Source organism: Gadus chalcogrammus, chromosome 10 (assembly GCF_026213295.1).
Source record: "Gadus chalcogrammus isolate NIFS_2021 chromosome 10, NIFS_Gcha_1.0, whole genome shotgun sequence".
NCBI classification, from domain to species: Eukaryota; Metazoa; Chordata; class Actinopteri; order Gadiformes; family Gadidae; genus Gadus; species Gadus chalcogrammus.
In genome coordinates this window covers 12973578-12999575 of record NC_079421.1, presented here as the reverse complement: position 1 = coordinate 12999575, position 25998 = coordinate 12973578, and the positions used below count along the sequence as shown (strand labels likewise).

General features: G+C 48.7%; 1 protein-coding gene across 5 annotated transcripts in view; it reads left to right on the top strand.

Annotated features, from left to right (window-relative positions):
* LOC130390129 (protocadherin alpha-C2-like) overlaps window positions 1–23271 on the top strand; it is a 60182-nt gene extending 36911 nt beyond the window's left edge. For 4 of the 5 annotated variants that reach the window (XM_056599893.1, XM_056599892.1, XM_056599895.1 and 1 more), the window contains exons 2-4: window positions 11584–11648; window positions 14683–14768; window positions 22961–23271. In XM_056599893.1, coding sequence (XP_056455868.1) covers window positions 11584–11648; window positions 14683–14768; window positions 22961–23271 — 462 coding nt within the window. Of the gene's footprint in view, window positions 1–4445; window positions 7762–11583; window positions 11649–14682; window positions 14769–22960 lie in introns of those variants that run through there. The other variant, XM_056599891.1, reaches the window with a different exon arrangement.
* Window positions 23272–25998: the final 2727 nt, after the last annotated feature.

Here is a 25998-nt window from a genome sequence, read left to right as displayed (position 1 = left end):
CGCTCCATCCTCTGTGGACAAGAATGAGTTCACAAGTGTGACAGAAAAACAACTCAATCTTTCCTTGTTTAGATTAAATTCCCTTTCAACATCCTAATTGAAGCTACATGCTCACACTTTAGACATTTTACATTAGCCGTCCTATACAGTACCTAGATATCCACAAACAAAGTGTAACATTAATAACCAGTTTCTTAAAATCCCCAGGGCGGGTTGGCACTAGAACCCGAGGGAATGGCGTGATTACATCAGAGTCTAAAGTGTACAATTTGAGAAGGATTGACACGCGGCACAATCTGTGGGAAGAACATGTCACATTCAAATGGCCAGCAGACGAGACAAATCAAAAAACAGGACCCATTCAAATGACGTTATTTAAGAAAACAATTTTCCTAAATAACCACAAACAACGTGGCTTTATTGTTAAACTAATGGAAGATGACACATTGCGTGATAACTGTTTCAATAATGGGAGAGGCTGCTGTAGCGAATAGCTTGTCCTGCCTCATCTGTTACACTGTCCTTTCTCCTCTCGCCCCTGGGGGAGCCCATGCTCTTACTATTGCGCTCGCTCTCTCTCTCTCTCTCTCTCTCTCTCTCTCTCTCTCTCTCTCTCTCTCTCTCTCTCTCTCTCTCTCTCTCTCTCTCTCTCTCTCTCTCTCTCTCTCTCTCTCTCTCTCTCTCTCTCTCTCTCTCTCTCTCTCTCTCTCTCTCTCTCTCTCTCTCTCTCTCTCTCTCTCTCTCTCTCTCTCTCTCTCTCTCTCTCTGGAAGTACCCATATCCACCAATAGAGGGGACAATTCCACAATTTTTGCAGCATTGGAAAACCTTAAGCCAGATAATACATGTTCGTTAGTATTAGTAATACATAATCACTTGTATGGTTTTGTTTGCTTCTACCCTGTTCCAGACCGCTGTATTTATTTTCCACCGATATCATCCATCCTGATGTCACAATATTATCCACACAGCAGAAGTAGCAATGTGGCTAGTGATGGGTTATTCAGCCAATAATCAAAGTAAAATAAATCGCTGTAAAAAAGGTTTACAGATGATTTTTCTATTATATGTGCAATTAAGTTTGGTTTTCGGGCAACACAGACACTGTCATTAGCAACCCGCCCAGTCAATGCCTGCATGGCCTTCTCTCTCCCTCGCTCACAAATATGCCTATTTGATTAGAAAAACTGTCTCCATCAATAGCTACAAATAAATTGAACCTAGACACGGTTCCCTCTTCCACTTAGAATTTCTCACTTGCAAATGTTGCATCCACATTATAACCCTCCCACCCTGAACTGATTTACATACATTTTTTAAGCATACACATATTTGTATACACAGAGTATAACAGATGTCCATCTATAATCAGCGTGCCAGTTCTGGGCTCGTCCTCTATTGATTCAAGCAATGTTAATTGATGTTATATTTGATGAAAGGCACCTCATTATTAATGCTGTCTCGTCTCATTGCCGACTTTATCTTCTTTAGTTACAGGCGTAGATTTGGGAAAGTCAGAGGGCGCTAAAAGTGGAAGATATGTTCAGACCCTTCACACAAACGTATGTCCCCCTCTGTCATTGGCCTGTGGTTGCCAGGTTTTTATATTGTGTTTTTACATTTTGACATGTGTGTGTCATTAAAACATTATCTTACCCTCTAATTCAGCATCAGGTCTGTCTGCTTCACTACAGCTCTCAGTTTTCCCTCTGCATCACAGAAAGCACAGAGGGTCGAGGTCTGCTGCATGTGGCATAGCAGACGCTCATTGGACAAAATACAAATGGGTTTTATAGTGCCAACGATTACTGTATTAATGAGATTGAGCCTCGGTGAGCAGAGAGTCATGAATATTGCGACCATCTTGCATAATAGATACGCAGAGTGTTAATATTCTGGCAGCAATAAGGTCCTGCCCTGCAGAAGTGGAGTCAGAAATGTGTAACTTACCGACTGCACTTACTTCAGTACCATCCCCACCAACTGTCTCTCACACACGCACACGCACACCCACACACAGACACACAGACACACACACACACAAACACACAAACACACACACACACACACACACACACACACACACACACACACACACACACACACACACACATCTGGTAGTCGGTGTGAAACCCCCTCAGCAGAACACCAGTTTGAGGGGCCGGGGAACTCGAGGAACGAGCTAATTGAGCAAAGGATGAGAACACAACAGGGAAACAGAAAGGAGGAGGGAACTCGGCAGCCAATTATGTCTGTGATATCAGCGCCTGCTGTAGCAGAACGGCCGTCTGTTGTTCCTCAGGTGGATTAGCGGAGATATCTTCATCTGCAGCCCCTTGAGTGAAAACCAAAATAATCCACAGCTCTGTGCCTCGCAGTTAACACTGGAGCAGATGGGCGTCGCCCCAACAGGTAATTCAAACAGAGAGAAAGAGTCTAAAGGAGAGAGAGGGAGGGAGGGAGAACGTGTTAAGACAGAACGAGAAAGATGTTGGAGAACCTGCCTCACAATAAAGGGGCAGTTATTCCAAACAAATAGCGAGAAATAGCGAGGCAGCTAGATGTGAAAGGCCACCGGGCCAGGTGTAAAGCCAGCGGCGTGTGTAATTGACGAGATAACAGTGGCCCTTTTGTCGGTTTCCTCAAGCTGCCTCAAAGGTGCAGACGGCCCCGTTGGGGGACCGTGGTAAATGTCAGCACTAGCACGGCCGCTTCATGAAATACTTGCTTGCATCAGTTCAGTAAAAAATAACATTTAGACTTTTCCAAGGCTCAGTGAAGATGAACACACACACTGAAAATCATCTACTCATGCAGCCACCAGCTCAACATATGGAGACTTTACATAAGCCTACGCAACCGTTTCGCGTGTGTGTGTGTGTGTGTGTGTGTGTGTGTGTGTGTGTGTGTGTGTGTGTGTGTGTGTGTGTGTGTGTGTGTGTGTGTGTGTGTGTGTGTGTGTGTGTGTGTGTGTGTGTGTGTGTGTGTGTGTGTGTTGTCTACATCTATTGGCACCACCCAGTGACTCACGGTGCGCTCCCCTGTCTGGTTGCCAGCTGCAGCCAGCAGCACGGGGCTGGCCGGGCGTGGGCGGTGCGAGCTGCCTGTTCTCCGCGGTGGGCACACGGAGACGAGCCAGGAGGCGGACTTGCACCAGCGTGTCGGTTGATTCGTGTCAAATGATTTAGCGCTAAATGGGCTCAGATAAAAATATCAGGATTGGCCATGGCGTTGCACGCACACTTTCAAAGACAAAGAGAGCGACATTGAACGTTGGGTCATTGTATTGACAGTGAACTCTATTCTATTTTGTTTTGGTTTCACTCAAGACTTTAGAACGGCAGGCCCAAACAGAAGCAGTAACCTCCATACAGATGTCCCTGATGATTTCTAACTGGTATCAGGCATGGCACAATGTTTCCTGCACTGTGTTTACGCAGAGGACTATAAGGTTGTCAAGCAAGCTCTGTTGCCTTCGGAGTATGACCCAACCAAATTGAACAGAATCTAGATTATTGGGGTACATGCGTTCAGACTGTAGTAATTACAAGCTGAGTAGCAGCCAGATAATTCACTCAGCTAGGGACGTTGTTTCCTGACCACCTGCGACCAGATTTGGCAATTAATGTTGTACTTGGGTTGAAATTAAGCTTGGCAATGAATTGGGGCAGGCTTAACCCACCAAATGGCTATTTATGTATTCTAGTAGTGCGGTCATTAGACTAATGCATGACAATGTATCACATAGACTCACTAATGTTACACTGCCAATACAAGTATGTTTAAGTAACATGGAACAAATACATCTAATTAAACAGTCTTTAGTCCGGCATTCGAAGCCTGTAGCACAGAAAATGAATATCTGCTTTGAGATGTGTCTGTGTGAGTGAATGCATGCGTGTCATGTGATCTAACGTGTTTGCTGTTGTCCTTCTGAATTTTTGTATTGTTCTGCAGTGTGGTTAGCCAATATCTGGCTTCCAGGGAGGTTTGTTCCTTCATGAACACAAATGAGAGCACTGTGTATAAGAGCATTTAATAATATGAAGGCAAAGCACCCCTCACCTTTTTCCCCAAAAATTATTCCCTTAAAATAATGCATGCATGTAACACCTATCACTGTCGTAGGCCACTGGAATGTTCACTTGTGACTTAACAGCTCTTTACCTTAAATAGGATAAATTTGGTTTTCGATCCTGTCACAACTTTTGCCACCATCTTGCCTAGGATTTCTCTTGATTTTCTATTTTCTCATTAAAATCGTTTATGAGTGTGCATCTCCAAAATCTTATTTTAAAAGGTTATTTAGCCCTTCTCCTTAGCCCTACACCTCAATGAAACGACTATTGGGACAGCCCTTCCCTACGCGTGAACGCGAAAAATCGAGGGGGTAGGTCGGGACAAATTGGGAATGGGCCAAAGCTGTGGAAACAACATTTACCATGTTTACCCTCAGAAACGCGCTGCGCAAATATAATGCTTATTTAAAAAAACAGATTATTCATGAATGTATTATTCATACATTATCTGTCTTCTCTAGCAAAAGTGTTACCAGAGAACACAAATAAACGACGGAAAATGATGTCCCATTAGTTATCCTCCATTTTCCCTCCCCCGTGTCACCTTACGGGCTCGGTAAAAAAAAAAAAAAGGGCGGTGGCACTCCATCCTTTCACTGAAAAAATCCGACGCGACTCGAATGCCTCTATCGAAGTCGGTGTTTCTAAAACAGTCTCAACGAATGCATACGCAACGCAAATAAAACATAGTTTTATGTCATGAGCCAACGTTTAGTTCACATTTTACGCTTTTAACGGAGGTACTGAGATGTAACCAACACGAACGAGCGGCTCCCCCTCCCCCGTCGCCCACAGAGAGGAAGAAAGAGGCGAGGGAGCGCGCAGCAGGCAGCACCACGGACACAGGGAAACAAGAGCCGCGCGCTGAGCAGCGAGAGGAAGAAAAAAAACATAGACCTTACAGACAAAGGAAAACATGGACATGCGAAGACCTTTTCCCTTGAAACAGGCACGTGTACACGAAAGGATTTTTCGGTGGTCCTGCACATATTTGGAATGAACGGAGCCTTCTCCCAATGTTAATGAGGCGGGTGAGTGCGCACAGCGAGCTAAAAAGGCGGACAGGTTTCTTTATCCCGTCTGCAAACACTGCCTGCTTGCGATGGCCGTGGCTTCGCGATGCAGTAAGAGCCTAAAGACGAATGTGCCTTTTTATTTATATTTGATGATTTTTGTATTCAGTGGCCTTACAAATGCACAAATACGGTACGCTATTCCGGAGGAGTTGGAGAGCGGTGCTGTGGTCGGTGACATTGTGCGGGACTTGGGTTTAGACCCGAGAACGCTCTCCACACGACGAATGAGAATCACCTCGGACAGTGGACGGAGATATTTCACCATCAATCACAAAAGTGGAAAGCTCTTGGTGAGTGAACGCATTGACAGAGAGGCAATTTGTGAATTCGGCGGCACCTGCTTTCGAAACCTGGAAATAGTCGTTGAAAGTCCATTGGAAACGCACAACGTAGCAGTGGAAATCCTTGATGTAAATGATAACGCGCCACAATTCCCCAGAGACGAATATCAACTTGAGGTACCAGAGTCCGCGGTCACTGGCACCCATTTCAGCCTCGAGGGCGCACAGGATGCGGATGACGGTACGAACTCGGTGAAACTGTACCGCCTCAGTCCAAACGACCACCTGGCGCTGGACTCCATCAAACCCCTATCGAGCAGTAAGCACATTGAACTCACCCTCAAGAAGCCTTTTGACCGAGAGCATAAGTCTTCTCACCAACTCATCCTATTAGCTGTTGATGGCGGCACACCACAGCGTACTGGCACAGCCAAAATTAACATACGCGTGTTGGACTCCAATGACAACGTTCCCGCCTTCGACAACTCTGTGTACAAAGTGAAACTGTCCGAGAACTCCCCCAGGGGGGCCCTGGTGATCCGGTTGAACGCCACGGACCGTGATGAGGGCTCCAACGGGGAGGTGTTCTACTCTTTCAGTAGCTACACACCGGAGAGAGTCAGACAGATGTTTTCTCTGGACACCAACACAGGTGAGATCAGGGTGAAGAACAACATTGACTATGAGGAGACCAACTCATATGAGATGTACATCCAGGCCATGGACCGAGGGCCGTCTCCGGTGGCGGTCCACTGCAAGGTGGTGGTGGAGGTCTTGGATGTGAACGACAACATCCCAGATATCGTGCTGTCCTCTCTCTCCAGCCCCGTCCGCGAAGACGCCCGGCCCGACACCGTGGTAGCGCTGATCAGCGTCAACGACCGGGACTCGGGACCGAACAAACGGGTGACCCTGGAGATCATGCCCGGCCTGCCCTTCAGGATCAAATCCTTCCGCAACCACTACACCGTCGTCACCGCCGCCTTCCTGGACAGGGAGTCTGTCTCGTCCTACAACATCACGGTCATCGCCGTCGACGGAGGCTCTCCGCCTATGTCCTCCCGCATGACGTTCAAAGTGGAGGTGGCGGACGTGAATGACAACCCGCCCCGCTTCGAGCAGACGTCGTACACCGTCTACGTGCCAGAAAACAACGCGCCCAGCGCCTCCCTGTGCGTGGTCAAGGCCTCCGACGAGGACGCCGGAGAGAACGCCCGCATCACCTACACGGTCCTCAACGACAACAACCACGGCATCCCCGTGGCCAGCTACGTCAGCATCAAGCCCCACACGGGCGAGGCCTTTGCCCTGCAGGCCTTCGACTTTGAGAAGCTCCGGGAGTTTCACTTCCAGGTCAAAGCGCAGGACAACGGCGTGCCGCACATGTCCCGCGTCGCCACCATCTACGTTTACATCATGGACCAGAACGACCACCCGCCCAAGATCATGCACCCGCCCGCCAACGGCACGCGCATCACTGAGACGCTGATGAAGAACGCGGAGGCCGGCGTGCTGGTGACCAAGGTGCTGGCCTGGGACGGGGACGCCGGGGAGAACGCCTGGCTGCTGTACGTCCTGGACCCCACCAGCACCGACGTGGACCTGTTCAAGGTGCACATGCACACGGGCGAGATCCGGACCACGCGGCGCGTCATCGAGGACAACGCCACCTCCTTCATGCTGACGGTGCACGTCCGCGACCACGGCCTGCCGGCGCTCACCTCCATCGCCACCCTGCACGTGCACGTCCTGGAGCTGCCGCCCAAGGTGGGGCCCGACCCCAAGCGCGTCACCCGGCCCAGCCGCCGCCTCAGGTTCTCCAACCTCACCCTCTACCTCATCATCGCCCTGAGTGCCACCACCTTCGTCTTCCTCGTCACCATCTTCGTGCTGGCCATCGTGCGTTGCCATGCCTACTGCACCCAGCCCGGCTCCTGCTGCCCCTGCTGCGTGTCCAAGAAGGCCATGGCGGAGGCCCAGTCCTTGGCGGCTGTTTCTGCAGGTGGAGGAGGAGGAGGTGGAGGAGGAGGAGGAGGCGGGGCCACAGGCGGACTGGTGGCAGGACAACCTAACAACAATGTGGCGTTGCGGCGGGACCTCAAGGTGGAGCCTCGCTACATCGAGGTGCGGGGCAACGGTTCCATGACCAAGACGTACTGCTACAAGACGTGTCTGACCGCCACGTCGGGCAGCGACACCTTCATGTTCTACAACACGGGCCGGCCTCACAGCGGGACCTGGGGCTCGGGCTACGTCACCAGCCAGAGTGGACACAGCCAAATGTTTGTAAGGAGACTCAGTATGCCAGATGCCGCCGCCATTCAGGTGTGTGTCATTGGAGATCTGCTTCTTTATTGTTATACGGGGGCTCATGAATACTATGAGATGGGCTCACTTGACGTTTGTCATTCAATCAGCCGCCATCTGAAGTTAAATTGATTCCTTGAAGCATTAAAGGTATTTTGTTTTTAGTCAATAATTGGCCTTTTAACATTCCCTCAGTAGTTATTTATACTGTAAATACAGCAACAACAAAAATAATATTCTACTTCTTACAATGTGCTTTGCCTTCAAATAGGTTACTAAATCATGCCGTTGAATGAATGGATGAATGCATGGGTGGTTGCATAATATGGTGGTTATCAAATATGGTCATGACTTAAAAAAGATTGCAAGAAGGGATGCTGACATCGAAAAGTAGTCTTCCTGGCGGAGCTGTAGGAAGGAAAGATCAAGAGCTTTCACTGAGTGGGAGGGCACACACACACTCCATGGAAGTGTCGGCCTAGTTTACCATGGAGCTGTCATGTATATCTGATGATTCAGGCTTCAGGTCGTATGGAAAATGCCTCGAAATGATCTCGCTCCCTCTCTACCTCCTTCTAGCTCTTCACTCCATGCATCAGCCTGTTAGAATCTCTACAATGTATTCTTCATCGAATCATAGTTCAGATCATCTACACTCTAAGCTTGAATTATGTTACGATGCTAAGAAGGACATTGGCCACATATATGCTTAGTTTAGATTCAGTGCAAGCATTTATTTCTTAGTACTTTCCGTATGTTTCTTGTACACACAACTTGTATTTTTGGCATGCTGTAGGCTTTGTCCCTGCCTCCTATGTCACATAGTTGTCTGCCCAGCCTAACTGGGCATCTGGTTTTGGGGTCCCTGATTGGTTTGTCCAGCCTGGCTGGCTCCTAGGTCATGTAGTTGTCTATCCAGCCTGGCTGGGCATCTGGTTTTGGGGTCCCTTATTGGTCTGTCCAGCCTAGGTCATGTAGCGGTCTCTCCAGAGAGGCTGGCTCCTAGGTGATGTAGTGGTCTATCCAGCCTGGCTGGCTCCTAGGTCATGTAGCGGTCTCTCCAGAGAGGCTGGCTCCTAGGTCATGTAGTGGTCTGTCCAGTGTGGCTGGCTCCTAGGTCATGTAGCGGTCTCTCCAGAGAGGCTGGCTCCTAGGTCATGTAGTGGTCTGTCCAGCCTGGCTGGCTCCTAGGTCATGTAGTGGTCTGTCCAGTGTGGCTGGCTCCTAGGTCATGTAGTGGTCTGTCCAGTGTGGCTGGCTCCTAGGTGATGTACTGCTATGTCCAGCCTGACTTGCTCCTAGTTCATGTGGTGGTCTGCCTGGGCATCAGGTTCTGAGTTCCACTAGTCTAGTGGTCTTTCCAGCCTCGCAGGCAGTCGTTGAGGTACTTAAGACAGCCACATTCAAACAAATCAAAGCCTAATGATATGGAGGATACTCACAATATTATTCCATAAGCCAGCTCTGCAGGGTTATTTATTGCCTTGTTTAAAATGGGGCAAAATAAAACTAAAATCACAAACAAGACGATTAACTTGTAAATACTTGTTCCGTTGTCCGCTGGCAGTCTGCTCATTAAATGCCAGTCATGTTTGTTCTCGCTGTGTGATTATGTGGCAACGGCACGCTCCCCAACACCGCCTGGATTGGTTAGGGGCTGCGCAGGCGGGCGGGGCGATGTGATTGGATAACATGTTGATGGCGAGCGCTTTGAGCTCTGTATCCATGCAGGGAGGGGCCACTTAGAGGCAGAGCGGGAGGGAGGGGGGGGGGAGGGAGAAAAAAAGACTTGGAAAAAGGAGGGGAGAGGCCAGTGTATTTGCCTTGTTGATTCCCTGATGTACAATACCCAACCAGACAATCGCCCAGAAGACATGGAGGCCCCCTGGGAGTTCCTTGTTTGCTTGATCCCTCTCCAACCATAACAAATTATGTTTAGCCATTTCATTTCAAATGAAAAAAAGCCATGTTTTCTGTTTATTTATTTTCCGAGGAATACATGTTGTATTTACATTGCCTTGGTGTGGGAGGCTAGTGTGTTTTTCCTAAATGTCCTTAAGTCCTAAACTGCGAGGAATGCAGGCTCTGTGTTCCTTTGGGAATGGGTCTGTTTTGGGCATTTCTACGATCCAGATGCTTCCTAAAGCATCTACATTTGCTATCCATCCGAAGGACGAGCCAACGTGTGCCTACGGCTGCTGTTACGTTGAAGCCAACCAAATGCTGTATCTAGTAAACACTCCTTATCACTATTTGTTTCTGGAACTGCAGCTACCAATATCATTTTGCTAGTTGCTTACATTGTCCGGCGTTTCCACACGGACACCATAGGTCCCTGCTGGCTGTGAGTAATGACAGAAGACACACCAGGCTTTATTCATTAGGCCACAGATATTGGATTTCAAAGCTGATGAAAGTCCGCTGCAGATCCGATGAGGTCGATTCCGCTTCCACAGCGGGCAAACATGGTAGATGTTAATGGTTCTCATTATGGACTACATCGGACCAAGATGAACTAGTGTTCTGTCTCACAGTGAGCCACAGGGTCAGAATGAATGCAAATATAAGCTCACTTGGTCCCTGCGGTTCAACAAGGGCTCATTTAATTCCGCTCTGAAATTGCATGCAGGGGATTCATCCACCGTCACGTCCGTCTGTTCACCACATCCATCGGTCAGCTTCAGCCCCTGTCCGGCAAAGCACCACCACGATATATCTCCTTTCAGGCATTAGAGTCTCACTCTGCACTTTGAAAAAGACTCTACATTGCCAGCAGACAGGCCGATGCATTATGCGGAGGCAATTCTCCCTCTACTTGGCTCTACGTTACGTGATGCAGATGTCACAATGAGTGTGTGGCCAGGTGCAGAGCTGGTGGTGTTTAGCTGGTATTTCCCCCCCCCCCCCATCTGCTCCCCCCTTCACCACCTGTGACCTTGAGAGGAAATAGAAAACGGGATGGGGTTTGAGGAGGGGACTGCTGTGGCAGTGAGGAGGGAGCACTGCACGGTTACCGTGGTGAGACCTGTCAGACCCAGTCAGGCGAGCCGCCTGGCAGGGACACGCAAGGATTTGAAACGAGGCAGGGATGATGAAATGAGGGAGAGGGAGCATAAGAGCCAAGGGGGTGAGGGGTGAGTACAGAGAGGCAGCACATTAGGTGGGTTCCGGAGCTGGCATCGGTACTGTAAATGAAGCCATTAGGGCAACAGTACCTCAAAATCATCCTGTTGGCTCGGCAGATTCTTTTGACGAAGGCCTCCCTTTCATTTTGAAAGCATAGTTGAAAATAGCAGGGATGCATTGAGCGAGAGGAGGAGAGGGAGATGGAGCAGCTGCAGCCTCTAATGGAGTCCATAAGCACTTTTAGCGCAGCCAGGTCGCCATGGTAACACAACGGGCATGATTGCGCAGAAGAGCCCCACCTGGGACGGGGCGCCACGGGGCGCTGTATGTGTGAAGAGAGACGGGGTCACCGGGCCGCGGGGCAGAGTGTCTTCAAAGTCATTCTCTCTCCAGGGGTTTGGGAGGGGTGTTGGCAGGCTTTAACTCATCACCATGTTTCCCTCCACAGACCCACGGCAAGCTGTCAACATCCTCATGTCTGTGTCTGTGTGTGTGTGTGTGTGTGTGTGTGTGTGTGTGTGTGTGTGTGTGTGTGTGTGTGTGTGTGTGTGTGTGTGTGTGTGTGTGTGCGTGTGCGTGTGTGTGCACGCTGTACACTTTTCTACCATCATTTTTTAATGAGAAGGTATTGAATGAGTTTTCTTTTCCCCTGAACGGGGGATCTCTTCAGTGGTACTTAAGACTACAATCCTTCTCCATTTCTCTGTGTTGCAGCCCAGGGCGCCTAATGCAGACTGGCGGTATTCAGCCTCCCTGAGAGCCGGAGGTGTAATGCAGAGGTAAGCATGGAAATTCCCATTAACATTTTGCTGCATTAATCGTCCATAACTGTTGGCCCTAGTTCACCTATCGAGTCCTATCGGTGTCCACGATATTATTATTTTATTAGTATTTGGTGTTAAAAAGCACATTTACTGTACAATTCTTCCCTCTGTTTTACATACATTCTGTCACAAAAGACAAAATAACTGCTCAGTGTACAAATATTATGATAAACTGCACAAATCATGATATCACAGACTTGAGATTAGTACATGTTTTTCATCTCAAAACGACCATTGGAAAGCATAGTAGTTTGGCAAGCCCATGTAACAAGCGTACTTACCATGGACATACTCCTCTTCATTGCCCAAGGAGGGGGGGCTTTAACAGATGGGCAGCGATGGTCTGAGAGGAAGTGGTCAGGTACACAGCAACTCCACATTCCTGTGTGTGTTGTGGCGGGGTGGGGGGGGGGGCATGGGGCAAGTTACCCATGAGCCAATGGGCCAAATACCTGTCGTGAGGTTAGTGAGGCCCCGGCCCGAACCAGGGGCCTCGTTAAGGCAGATAGGGGCCCAGTTAACGAGCTGTGGCAGGCCTAGCATGATGGGGACAGCCAAGTGAATCAAATAAACCCCACTGTTAAGAGGCAGTTTAATGGTACTGTACCACCGACACACCCATGATACACACACACCACACACACACACACACACAGGCCGGTGATGTCATGCATATTGACGACGGCTAGCCAACCAGTCCCTTTTGTCCAGGCAGAACTTAAGTAGGTCATCTGTCATTTCTCCTTGTGTTATACATGCACAGATACACACGCACGCGCACACACACACACACACACACACACACACACACACACACACACACACACACACACACACACACACACACACACACACACACACACACACACACACACACACACACACACACACACACACACACACACACACGGCCACAGTGTATCCGAACTGCTGTGGCAGAGGAGATGAAGAGCATGACAGATGACACAATGCACCACACTATCTCAGCGTCTGTCTTGGTCTAGACTGCAGTCTACATTGACTGGCCACATCCTATGAGCTTTGTTTGATTCATAGATTAGAAAAATCATGCATTAATCTGTACAAGTAACCATGTACAACCTACGTGTGTGCGTGTGTGTGTGTTGCTGTGTGTGTGTGTGTGTGTGTGTGTGTGTGTGTGTGTGTGTGTGTGTGTGTGTGTGTGTGTGTGTGTGTGTGTGTGTGTGTGTGTGTGTGTGTGTGTGTGTCAAATAAATATGAGTGCACAGCATCCGAGTGTCATTAGCGTTACAGTCCCTTATAATTACAGCAGGGCTTAATGAGGGTTAATATGCTTGGCTGAATTACTCAAATGTATTAAGTCGGTTTCCGTCAGATGTTAGCACTGAAGTCTTTTCAACTTCCTCCAACCCCCTCAGAACTCCATCACCAGCCTGCGGTGACCGCTCACGTGCTTATAGACTGGTATGATTAGAGTTTGTTGAAAGGGTTTATAGGGGATTTTAGAAACCAAAGCCTGAATCATCATAAGTCATACTCCAAATGAAGAAGAGATTTGAAAGGCCTGACCATTTGATCCATTCACAAAACATTGGTGGTGGGTAGCATGGCTCCGTTCCCACCCTCGTCACTGCAACGAGCAACAAACCTAAATGTGTGGGGAATGGCCATCTGGAGAGTGCATGTGGGGATGGGATGGTAAACCAGAGTGTGGAGAGGAAGGATCGAAGCAGCATGTTATTAGTCCCGTGTTTGACATGAATAATTGATGAGAGCATCTCTACGACCTCAGTGCATTGGAAGCACTTAAAATGGCCTCCATCGTCTCATTGCAACCCTATTATACTCTGTAACAACGACGAGACACACAGAGATCAGTGGGCTCACGTGTGCAACACGTTCTCAGTCATAGGACATGGAACATTTAACAGTGTGAAAACCGGTGAGGAGATGATGCAGATGATGCGCTGAGAAGGGGTGGGGGGCGGGAGAGAGCAGGGATGGAATAGCAGCCAGGGGGATGGGGAGCAATCTGTGGTTGTCTGACCTTGGGAAGACACACACGCACATGCACACGCACACACACACACACCTACACACACACAAACACACACACACACACACTAGGGTTTCATGTTTCACTACCCTTCGTATCACCTCCCTAACTGGCTCTCTTTTTTTTAATCATCTTTCTTTCACGACAGCCAATCCATTTAAATCACAGAGTAATGGAGTGGATTCAATGGTGCTTGTGTTGTGCGTGTTATTTTAGAATCTCCTTCTTTGAGGGAGAGACAATGATTTGAATGAAACAAGCCAGCCCACAGTGCTCTTCTAACCCTAACAGACGTTTAAGCTTTCGGAGACCTGGTTCCGAATTGGGGGGACAGGGAGTGCAGAGGCAGATTAAAATGAAACAGTAACAGGCTGGGGTTGAGATTGAGGGCTAAACCCCTGGGTTATATAATCGTCCTAGCAGATTTACGTCCAGTCAATCTTTGGGGCATGTTCTAAGTAGTTCACGTGGACATGCACACATGCACCAAAACAAGCATGATCACTCACTCGCACACACGCACACACACCCCTCACCAGTATCCAGGTCCTTAAGAAATAAACGAGAAAAAGGACCATTGGGAAATGGGGTGCTCGTAGCACCTCAGGTTGTAAATGCAGTAAGCCATCTTGGCTTTGGTTGTTGTTGAAATTGCACTGGCCTCCAGTGAGCAATAACATCTGTAATCTCCGCACCAGAGAATGGTATGAACACGCAGGGTGATAATCTTAATCCTCATCTCAAATTGCCACCCATTGCTCTTCATGCTGTCATCCTCACTATCAGAGTTTAATTTGGTAATGCTGTTTATCATCTGACCTAGACCGTGGTGGGAGCATTGAGCTTTTGATGGGACTTTGAAAACGATGAGGTTTGCGGTGTTGTTGGTACAGTCTGATAGGAGGGTTGCGGTGTGTAACCAGTCGTGTTTGTGTGGCTCTGTGTTTCCAGCTCGGTGCACATGGAGGAGTCTGCGGTGATGCAGGGAGCCCAGGGGGTCCTGGTCCAGAACTGGCCAACAGTGTCCAGTGCAGCCGGTAAGTGCACTGACCGATCTGATTTGGACCCAACACACACACACTAAACCCCACCTGAAATTAACCAAAACACAACCAGTGCCATTTGTGGGCAGTTGCAATGAACCGATAATTCAAAGAAGAATTGTTCATTTTCAATAGACACGCCACACACCATGCCTCAGATAGCGGCCGCTCTATAATAGGGGCAGTTTCCGAGTTCAGCTGTAATCATTTTGACATCTTCTAAAAGCTGTATCAGACCAGAGGGATGTAATATCGCCGTGGAATAGAAAGATAGCGAATATAAAGCCACGGTCCACGTTTGTCACTACCGTGTTGTGCTGTGAGGAGAGGAAATGGCAGCTGTTGCGTAGGCGTAGATGGCTATCTGGGCGCTCTGCAACAGGAAGGCGGACAAGGCAAAGAGAGTTATCGAGGAGGACGGACATAGTGTACAGTTTATTTGGATTATCTCCAGAGATTATGAGCACAAAAAGGTCATAAGGGAATAAATCAGACGATCCCTCTATCATTAGATGAGTCAGCAAAGTACGACTCTCCCCACACTGAACCGCTCGGCTGTGTCCTCCTTCTGACCATAAATGACCTGGGCCGCGTCTACTAGATGTGCGTCTTGGCTCTGAGCAGCGGAACGGTAAACTGTCTCCAGACTAGGCCATAACCTGAAGGGGCCAAACGATACATGCAAAGCACGCCAAGTGAACAGACAACCTGGCTGGTTCTAGAAGGTCAGCCGACCTGCTAGGAGACACTAAGAAAGCTAGCCTGTGCTGGGAGACGCTAGGGAAGCTAGCCTGTGTTGGGAGACACTAAGAAAAGTAGCCTGTGCTGGGAGACGTTGGGGAAGCTAGCCTGTGTTGGGAGAGGCTAGGGAAGATAGCCTGTGTTGGGAAGCTAGCCTGTGTTGGGAGACACTAGGGAAGCTAGCCTGTGTTGGGAGACGCTAGGGAAGCTAGCCTGTGTTGGGAGACGCTAGGGAAGCTAGCCTGTGTTGGGAGACGCTAGGGAAGCTAGCCTGTGTTGGGAGACGCTAGGGAAGCTAGCCTGTGTTGGGAGACGCTAGGGAAGCTAGCCTGTGTTGGGAGACGCTAGGGAAGCTAGCCTGTGTTGGGAGACGCTAGGGAAGCTAGCCTGTGCTGGAAGACAGAAGGGAAGCTAGCCTGTGTTGGGAGACCAGGGAAGCTAGCCTGTGTTGGGAGACCAGGGAAGCTAGCCTGTGTTGGGAGACAAAAAGGGCCAGACAGAGGGGCGGACAATGTGGGCGAGGATGACTCTGCAATTACAGTTCATGAAAAAGAAAATGGCCATACTGTGGCACTTACAGCTGCCCATGTGACCCGGTTGATGTGCACTTGTGTACAGGAGGCAAGGAGCCGACAACCTGACAAACTGTCCACACAATCCCTAATGGTCTTTCCAGATCCAACTTAATGCCAACACACACACACACACACACACACACACACACACACACACACACACACACACACACACACACACACACACACACACACACACACACACACACACACACACACACACATGCACCCACTCAGCCATCGATTTCCTGCCTATAGGCTGAGAACTGTCAGGCTGCAGGTGCTTGAACATACCGGGGTAGTGATATATTGAGAGATTTAAAGCTGTATTGAGGAAGAGTGTGGTGGAGGTACTGGGAATCTGTGTACGCATTAGGCTAGCTGTTCTGCTCTAGTTGATATAGCAATAGAAATCGTAGGAATAAACCTGCTGAAGATTGCTTCCCCATCACAAAAACAAACCCCTTTGCCCAACGTCTAAAACGGTTGAGGACTTCAATGTAACTTTGAGCATGGTTATAGAAGTAACACTTCTATGTATAGTAAGTAACACGATGGAACAGATGGAAGACGATAGCACAGGTTATGGAGCAGGTTCAGATTCCTGTTTTGTACCTGGATGTGAGCCTGCTACAAACCAGCCTCAGCAGGCAACGCCCCGGTTCCTTTTCCTCCGGTTCAAAATGCTGCGGCACCGCTCTCTGTGTACGTGCACGGAGGCATGGGGCTGTTTTGGGTTGCTGTGATTTATCGTGTGTGTGTGTGTTTATTGTGTGTGCGTGTGCTGCAGCGGCCGTGGCAGATGGAGCGCAGTGCACGCCCAGATTAACAGACTTACATTAACAGAATCAGGGTCTCTCTCTCTCTCTCTATCTATCTCTCTCTCTCTCTCTCTCTCTCTCTCTCTCTCTCTCTCTCTCTCTCTCTCATATTTATATATAAGATGGAGTGATTAAGAGGGAGAAAGCTGGTGTTGAAGAGAGGCAATCTAGACACTTAGTGCAGTGCACACTGGTGAGGAGGTTAAGGGAGGGAAGAGAAACGAAGGCAGGAAAAGAGAGGAACTAGCCAGGGATAACATGGTGATCGGTCCAGAGACGTGATGGATGAAGAGGCCAGCAAGGATAGGTGAGGCAGATGTTGAAAGAGAGAGAGTTGTTGAGGAAGGGTTATGGTGCTGTTGCTAGGGCAGAATGGCTGAGGCAAACACGAGAGAGAGAGAGCTGCATTATTCTCCATCAGCAACAGCATTGTCACCCTGACTCCCATGTCCTACTGCTTCACTGGAGGATGTAGTTTCCACGGCAACCATTCATGGCCATACAGATTGGCTAGCGAGAGAGAGAGAGGTGTTGGGTGTGTGGAGAGGGAGAGAGAGAGATGGAGCATGGATGAAAAATGGGATGCTTGGACAGGCATGAGGCACTGGGAGAGGGGGGTACCAGCATATGGCCCAGTACTGAATGATAGGAGCCACTAGGGAAATCATCAGAAGAGGTTTGTAAATGAATGCAAAATTGAAACAAATCAAAACAGTGTATACTGAATAGGGAAGTGAAAAAAACTTGATGAAGCTAGAGGCGGAGTATGGAACACTGTTCATGTGTACATTTGGAAACCGTAAGCACCAACGTGAGAGACTTTTCAACCTGCAACGCACAAAGGGTGTACAGCACATTAGAGATCGGACGGGGCGAGAGCTAGGGAATCTGTGTTAGAAGGAGAGAGGGAAGGACAACGACCCACATACACCTCGGCTGTGCTTTACTGCAGGGGTGGAAGTATTTTCATCAATGCCTATCTGCACTATAATTACATTCAACAATAAACACACACATTGACATGGATTGATTGCAATCAATTCAAACCTTTTATTGTCCCCCACATCATGTACTCAAAATGAGGACCTACATTTAAAGGTGACGTGCTAAGAGAGGATACTGCAGTAAAAGTGGAGATTCTGGAAATATCCGGACAAAGTAAGCTCCAGCAAAAACCTGAGGCCGGAGGTATTCAGACCAAACTTTGTTAAGCGGACCAGCAAACCGCATCATTTGTCCAGATAAAGCCGTTTAACAGGGTTTTTACTGACTCCACCTGACCAGAACATTGACTGTTAATATTTGAAAGGCCCAAATGTAGTACAAACATTTCAGCCTTAAGATGTTGTATTCGGGAGATGTTGAGTCCAAACTCCCAGATACATCGATCGTCTGTAGGGTATGCAGGAGCACCTGTTTTCAGGCACTGGGTGCCCATCGATAAGACGATAGAGGGAAAGAAAGGATGCTAATGTTGAAACATAATAAGCCAAATCTCTCCTGATTTATCTCTTCCCTGACAGTGTAGCAGGAACAGCTACTGAAACATTACATTACATTATTTCAATTGATCTATCCGGACAGCAATACAGTCAATGAACAAATGCAGCGATATTGATGAAGTTGACATCTGTACTGTACGTCTGAGGGTGTGAGCGTGAGTGTTCTGTCAAGCCTTAACGTTAAATTTGACAACTGGCTTATATTAACACATGTTCAGATACCCTTCTACTCATCCTTCTTGACTCTCGCCCTCTCCTTCTCTGTGACTTGGCAGAATGAATCCTCTCATCGACTAATGACTAGATGCTTGCCATTAAAAACCAGCCTACTGATTAAGTGATGCTAGGTGTCTCTTAGCACATAGACACATTAACTCATTTACACTCATCCGCGTTAATATAGATATCGATACTTGAACCAACACTTGGCAGACTCTCTCTCATGGTGAGGCTGAACAGGGTGAAGCTAGAGGGATAGATGGCCTCCGTCACCAGTCAGCTGACTCTTATGGGATCTCACACACACACACACACACACACACACACACACACACACACACACACACACACACACACACACACACACACACACACACACACACACACACACACACACACACACACACACACAAAAGCAATGTATTACCACCAACAGTGAGGAAATATATAGAGAAATGAAAACCAACTTCCTTATGAACAAACAGGGACAAACACACACAAGCAGAATTTCCGTATTTCTGAATAAAGAGGTGGGGCTCCAGTTGAGTATTACCGATACTCTGTCACTGAGTACGCTGAATATAGAAGAAAAACACTTGACTCTTTTAGATCTTCTACTGACAATCGCCCTCTTTCCCCATTGTCTTTAGTGGTAGGGATCATGTTTCGCATGCACAACCGTGCGTACCTCCTAACCACCCTTCCTCCTCCTCCTCCTCCACCTCCTTCTCCCCGGTCTTGTTATGTAACGCTGCAGTGCGCTTCACTGCGCTTCCCCTGGACCAGCCGATGGCAGGGCCAGACGAGGGGATGAATGCAGAACTAGACATGGGAAAGTGGAGCTGCTAGCATTAAAGTGGCTGTGGATACAAACCTTGAATAGTACAGATGAGTGGAGAACAAAGCGCAAAATCACACACAGACACACACACACACACACACACACACGATGAACAAAGATTTAGACTTGCCCAAAGATTGAACTCCAGGCAAGGAGCAGTGAGGGTTAGAATAGGGCTACAACAATGAAAACTCCCTCAGTAAAGTTGATGGATGATTGTGACGTTCATTAATACAAAATGCAAGAGAAGGGATAGAATGAGATGCACAGGATGCGGGCGATTGGCAGCGGCGTAAGCAGCTCACACAGAGGAAACGTTTAAGTGAGGTCCACTGGAAACTAAGATCACCATCAAAAACAAGTTGACCATGTGGCAATAAGTGATCGCTGATGGCAAATCAATTGAACGTTACCATAACCGTTGTTCGACTCACTGAGGACGGCCGTTTTGCCTCTCACGCCACATTAGACGAAAAGGTCAGCAGGAGTGGAGACGTGCAGGCAGAGCAGCAGAAGACGATGAGCAGAGACATTGTGTGAGAAGGAGAGGAGAAAGATTTTGCTCTGCAACAGCCATCGACAAATCAGACGGAAGCAGTGACTGCGTGGGTCTCAGCATCGAGCTATAGGCGGTGGCCTTTATTGTTTCAGTCCTGAAGGGAAGGAAATGGCGAGATATAAGCGGTGATAAAGGGCAAATGTGGAACACGATATAAATAAGTCGAAGATGAACAGCAAGATGCAGTCTCATTCACATGCAACAGCCTAGCAAAACGCTCTCGACTTTTGGGCTCAAATACGAAGGTTCATAAAAAGGAGGTTTCAAAGGGATAGGACAGAGTTTAAGAGTGATCTATTCAGTTAGACCGTATTTTGACAGTGGAACAGTATTTCACAGTATGTCCCATTCAGCAGTTTCCCTCGCCCGACCCACAGATCTAATGCATTTGACCCGGCTGCATTAGGGAGCAACCTCGCTGACCTCTCTCCTGACATGACTCAGGACATGACTCACGGGGACTGCTGCGGGTGCCCAACCCACCCCCCCACCCCCCCATCCCCCACCCACCAACCACCCCACCCAAGATGCTGCAGACAGTAAATTACAGAGAGGCCAAATGAGACCGTTGGAGAGTAGAGCCACTTTGCAGCCACAGTACTGTGCAGAGTGCGACTGCGTTTTCTACCTCGTCCACTTGAGTGTAATAACCCTGATTAGAACGTCAGCTGAGGACTCTGGCTATCCCCATGTTGGAGGAAGCAGGAAGTTAGTGTGGCCCCACTTCCTGCGCTGCCACATCCTTATCTCCTCTGCTCTATCGTCTCTTGTCAAAGCCAATCTGATTCTCCTTCAGCCGTGTGTCACAGCCGGTGAATGCCAAAGAGACTTTTTTGCAGATGGAATCTGGAATTTTTCCATTGCATACGCTGTATAACTTAGCAACCGTGGTCATTTTGTGTCCTTTTCAAAAAGGACTGAATGAGAATCAAAACATGAAAGAAGTCCATTCGTGGTTCAGCTCGTCACACTCACACTCGATACTGCCCAGGGTGAGGGCAAGGTTATGCACCACTGGAGCTCCCGCTACCTCAGATGCCTTATCCGCTACCCTGCAGACACCCACTATTATTATTATCTATAATAGACACAATATAGGTTTGAGATTTAAGTGTTATTTAAAAAAATATTATAAATGAATAGATAAATTTCAAGCAAAGGGAACAAATCCAACAAAGACAAAGAAAAGGAAAGACGATGTGCGTATCTCAATTTCCCCTAATAGTTTGTCGAGAACCTGCTCACATGACTTAGCTCCACTAATGTTTTACAATACAGACATACCGTATTTAGCAGGTAACCGTATTTAGCAGGTAGCTATTAAAGGTGTAATAGCGGTCAGCGCAATCTTTAATTTCAGACAGAAAGGCGGGTGTGTGTATATAGTGGCGAGGGGAATTGGAATGGGTCAGACCAGGGGAACAGGAAGTGAGACAGAGTCTTCTGGGCCCTGGGTATCACGCGCGCACCGCTCCGTCTTCCAGACACCGCTCCTTCTGGTTGGGTGGACAACCGTTCAATTCATCTCCCCTTCGGACATAACTCATAAAGCATAAAAGAGGCAAAGAAATAGATCGTGAGCGTCTCAGGGACATGCACCAAGTAGGTCAGTGCTGGGAGGAAGCCAGCAACGGGATTGGGTGGGTTGGGCTGGTTGCATGTGGAACTTTGTTGTTGAGGTAACCAAGTCTCTATCTCAGAGCACCAAAGACATTATCAATGAATGTATTTATTTAGAATGAGAGAAGGGACTCTCCAATGACTTGATAATACAGCTGCCACAAAATAACTCTAGAATCCATTTAATACGGAGTGATTGGTGACAGCCACTCCCCATCTCCCCCTGACATGACGGATTGGTCTGGAGAGACATGGAGGGTGTGGGGTCTCTGGTTCTGGGGAGATTGAGAGGCCGGTGGTGGAGTGGGGCCAGACATCGCTCTGTAATGGATTGGTGAGATGGAGAGCTAATAGATTAGAGTGTAGTGTGGAGCAGGCAGCATCACACCTGCGCTGTGGACAACTCCGGGCGATCCACCTGCGTGATGGCAGCAGGGTACACGCAGTGTGAGACACAAAAATAAACACAATGTGTGTCCTTGAGCAATGAGAAAGACACACACAAACACACACACACACACACACACACACACACACACACACACACACACACACACACACACACACACACACACACACACACACACACACACACACACACACACACACACACACACACACACACACACACACACACACACACACACAGTAACGCACTGCACCATTTTGTTGACCTGATCTGCATTCAGCAATCGGCTGTCTGACTGTGATGGAGGTCTGCATTGTTGTTAATATCCAAACCTATGAAAACCGTTGCCATTAAAGTGCCAACATCGTGAACAATGACATTCATATGCTACTCACAATGGTGACTGGTTTGGTTCCCTCCCGACATTGTGTTTTAGCTAGCATTTAGAATACTTTTTATTTTCTTTCTACAGCCATATTCATCCACGTGTTTATGTGGTTGGCCCGATTGACTTGCTGGTACTTAATTACTTACATAGAAGGGTTATGCTTCAAGAGTAGAAGCTTAGAAGAAGAAAAATATATGTTTATAAAAAAAGTATAACAACTCCAGGTCTAGTGCTGGTGCCTTGATCAAAGCCACTGGCAGGACTATTAAATAGGTCTTATATTTGTTTTCCTGTGCTTTGAAACAACACTGGCAGATGTCCCACCGACTATCATGCCAGTCCCTACAGCGTCATCAGAACTATATCGCTCGATAGACAGTAGATCGTACCTAATATAGATCGTACCTTTTAATTATGCATTGCAGTAGAATAACCCAATGCACAGATGAGGTGTAGAAGGACTAACTAAAGGCTCATGTTTTAACGCCCCTCCGCCTTGCTTCTCCACCAGACGGTGACGGGGGAGAGGTGTCCCCCCCGATGGGAGCAGGGGTGGACAGCAACAGCTGGCACTTCCGCTACGGTCCTCCGGGGGTCCCCGGCGGGCCCCCGCAGCACCTGAAACCCGGCGAGGTGCCCCCCGAGGCCTTCATCATCCCCGGCTCCCCGGCCATCATCTCCATCCGGCAGAACCAGGGCGGAGAGGACGACAAGAGCGACTTCATCACCTTCGGCAAGAAGGAGGAGGCCAAGAAGAAGAAGAAGAAGAAGAAGGAGAAGAAGGACAAGAAGGACAAGGGCAAGGACGACGGCGATGACTAGAGGCGGGGGCGGGGGGACGCGTCACCTGGGGGAGGGGCTGTTGTTAAAACAGAGGTACCAACTCATGATCCACCGGCAGGGGGGAAAGAAAGATAAGAAAAAATACAAATCATTACAGTTCTACAGGTTTCCCCCGGTTCTGCTGTATCACATACACATCCCTTAATACTTAAGATCTCGGCCTCTATTATCTACTGCTGGCAATCCAACCCTGACCGAGATTTACGTTAGTGCCGCTCCTGTCTCGAGGAAAATGAATAATCGTGCATGGCTTGAAATTCAACAGATTTAACCAGGGCTAACGGCCGTCCACCTTGATGTAATCGACTTGCTATGCCCTCCACTGCTGGGAGTTTTGCCTTTTCACTCAGTGGGCATGTTGGCACCTCTGTATTACCTCCGCCCTCCGCCCCAACCATGATGTACAAACACTGCTCTTTGAGATAAAAGCGTATTCCTTGTATCAACAGCAACGACCACAACATGCTTCGTTCCAGCCATGAAAAACGACAGAAACAAAAAAAAAATACGCCAGGAGCAAAAGAAAAAGAAAGGCAGGCAGATGACACGCATTTATGAATGATGCAATGTGATTTCGAAGCTGGACACACACTACTTGTAAATAGCACGGGAGAGAGAGTCACTTAGGCAGAGGCTTATATCGACACTGCTGCCACTTTCTGAAGTGTACCACGAAAGTATACTCTTGGAAGGCTAGGAAGACACACACACACACACACACACACACACACACACACACACACACGTGCACAAACAGTACGACATACACACACACATGCACACATTTATATCTAGACACACCAGACACCTGATATTATGTCCAACTCAGCGTGAACGCTCTGGAGACCTACGAAGAGAGATGTAAAAAGGAGGCAAAACCCAATCCCGACTAACACCACTTACGAGATACGCTTCAAAATAAGACACTGCAAGTTCCTTGCCCTGCAAAGTCTCCGCGGCAGTGTGCTCGTGTGCTCCCTCAGGATGGAAGCAGTGCCAACCCCCCAGGGGGCCACTGCTCCTCGGTCCGTCCGTCCGACGGCTCTGACAGGACACGGAGAGGAGCACACCTTAGCCTGAACCCGCTTCACGCATCGTTAGGCTGGGGAGGCGCCGGGGGACCTCCTGCGGAGCCACGGGGAGCAGGAGCCCCCGCTGAGCTGGCCGTGTGTGAAGGGCACTCTGTGGAGGACCTGGTGAAACGCTTTTGATATGCCTTCCCTCCTCCGCCAACCCCCCCCCAGCCACTCTGCTACACCCTGATGCTCTGAATGTTTGGCAGCGACCCGCCCTCGCCTGGCTACCTTGACATCACCAGTGATCCTTACCCCCCACCTCCTCCCCCCTCTAGCTACCGCAACACCCCCTCACCCAGCCCTCTCCCCGTGCTCCCTCCTGCATCCTGCCCCACCTCCACCCCCACCCCCCCACCAACGGCCTACTTTATGTGATGGTGAAACGTGTGAACTTGATCTCTGCTAACTCGTTTTCAGTGAACAGCCACGACTTCCTACTTCCTCTCTTTTCTATAGCTTTAAATACAACGCTTCTGCTTGTCCCCCCCCCCCCCCCCCCCCCCCCCTCCTCCTGCCGTTACCTGGGTGATGATTGCATATTGACGGTGGGGCGCTGGTTATAATACCCTGTCAACCTTACTCAACCCTAGCCCCACCCACCCCTACCCCGCTCCAACCCCCCGGCCCCTGCTGGGGGTCTCGAGAAGGGCCTTCTGAGAACATTGTGGTGTGCTGGGAACACGGCATGGAGTACTGTGGATGGGGCCCCGGGGTCGGTATTGGAGGCCATTCCTTGTTTTGTCTTTGTCAGACGTCCCTCTCAAGTGCAAAGTGGTCAGCGCTTTTAGCCTCGTCCATGCTGAGGACCAGCGCTCCTTCCCCGTGCGTGTAGACACGGATGAGGGGGGACCAGGTGGGATAGGGCTTCCTTAAGACCAGGGTGGAGATCCTGATTGAGGTGGTGGGGAGGGTGCTATGGGCTGGCCCTCCTCCTCTCATGTACCACAATGTAGACCTTTATTTTGGCGCCTGATTGATTCCTTTCGGATTGTTGCTTAAAACAAAATTAAAGTTGGTCGTGATGTGTAGGCTTTTATATATACACGCCGTAATTGTAGCGTACTCTGTTAATAGAAACGTCTAGATCACTCAATGCAAAACACATGTAAAATATACGCAAGCGTCCAGGGGTCTCCACCCTGAAGCCTATCCTGTCAACCCCTCTCGGGAGACTTTGAAACAGGGGGGCCGATAGGAGGAATGGGCGTTACCCCATTCTGAAGTCAATTCCTGTAGCCCATCATCCCACCATCCCCCTGCCTGTATGTTCTGCAAGCCAACCCCCCCCCGCCTTCCCACCCCACAATGTTTTATGGCTCAGTATGACGTCACTCCACTAAGTGGCTGCTGCATGTACTGCTCTCAAAGTAAAAAAAACACAAGACTATATAGAGAAATATATATATAAATAAATAGATGGCTATGATTTTATGATTCTTTTTGTATGATGATCTGACTTCATGACTCACACAGGAGACCTGTGTATGTATAACCTCTGCCTCTGCCAAACATCTCCTACCTAGTACTCTCCTACACACCCCACAGACCGTGGCGTCGTTTGTTAACTAAACCTTGTTAGATATTTGTAAATGCTGTAGTGTGAAATATTTGCTCCTGAGCCCCTCATTCT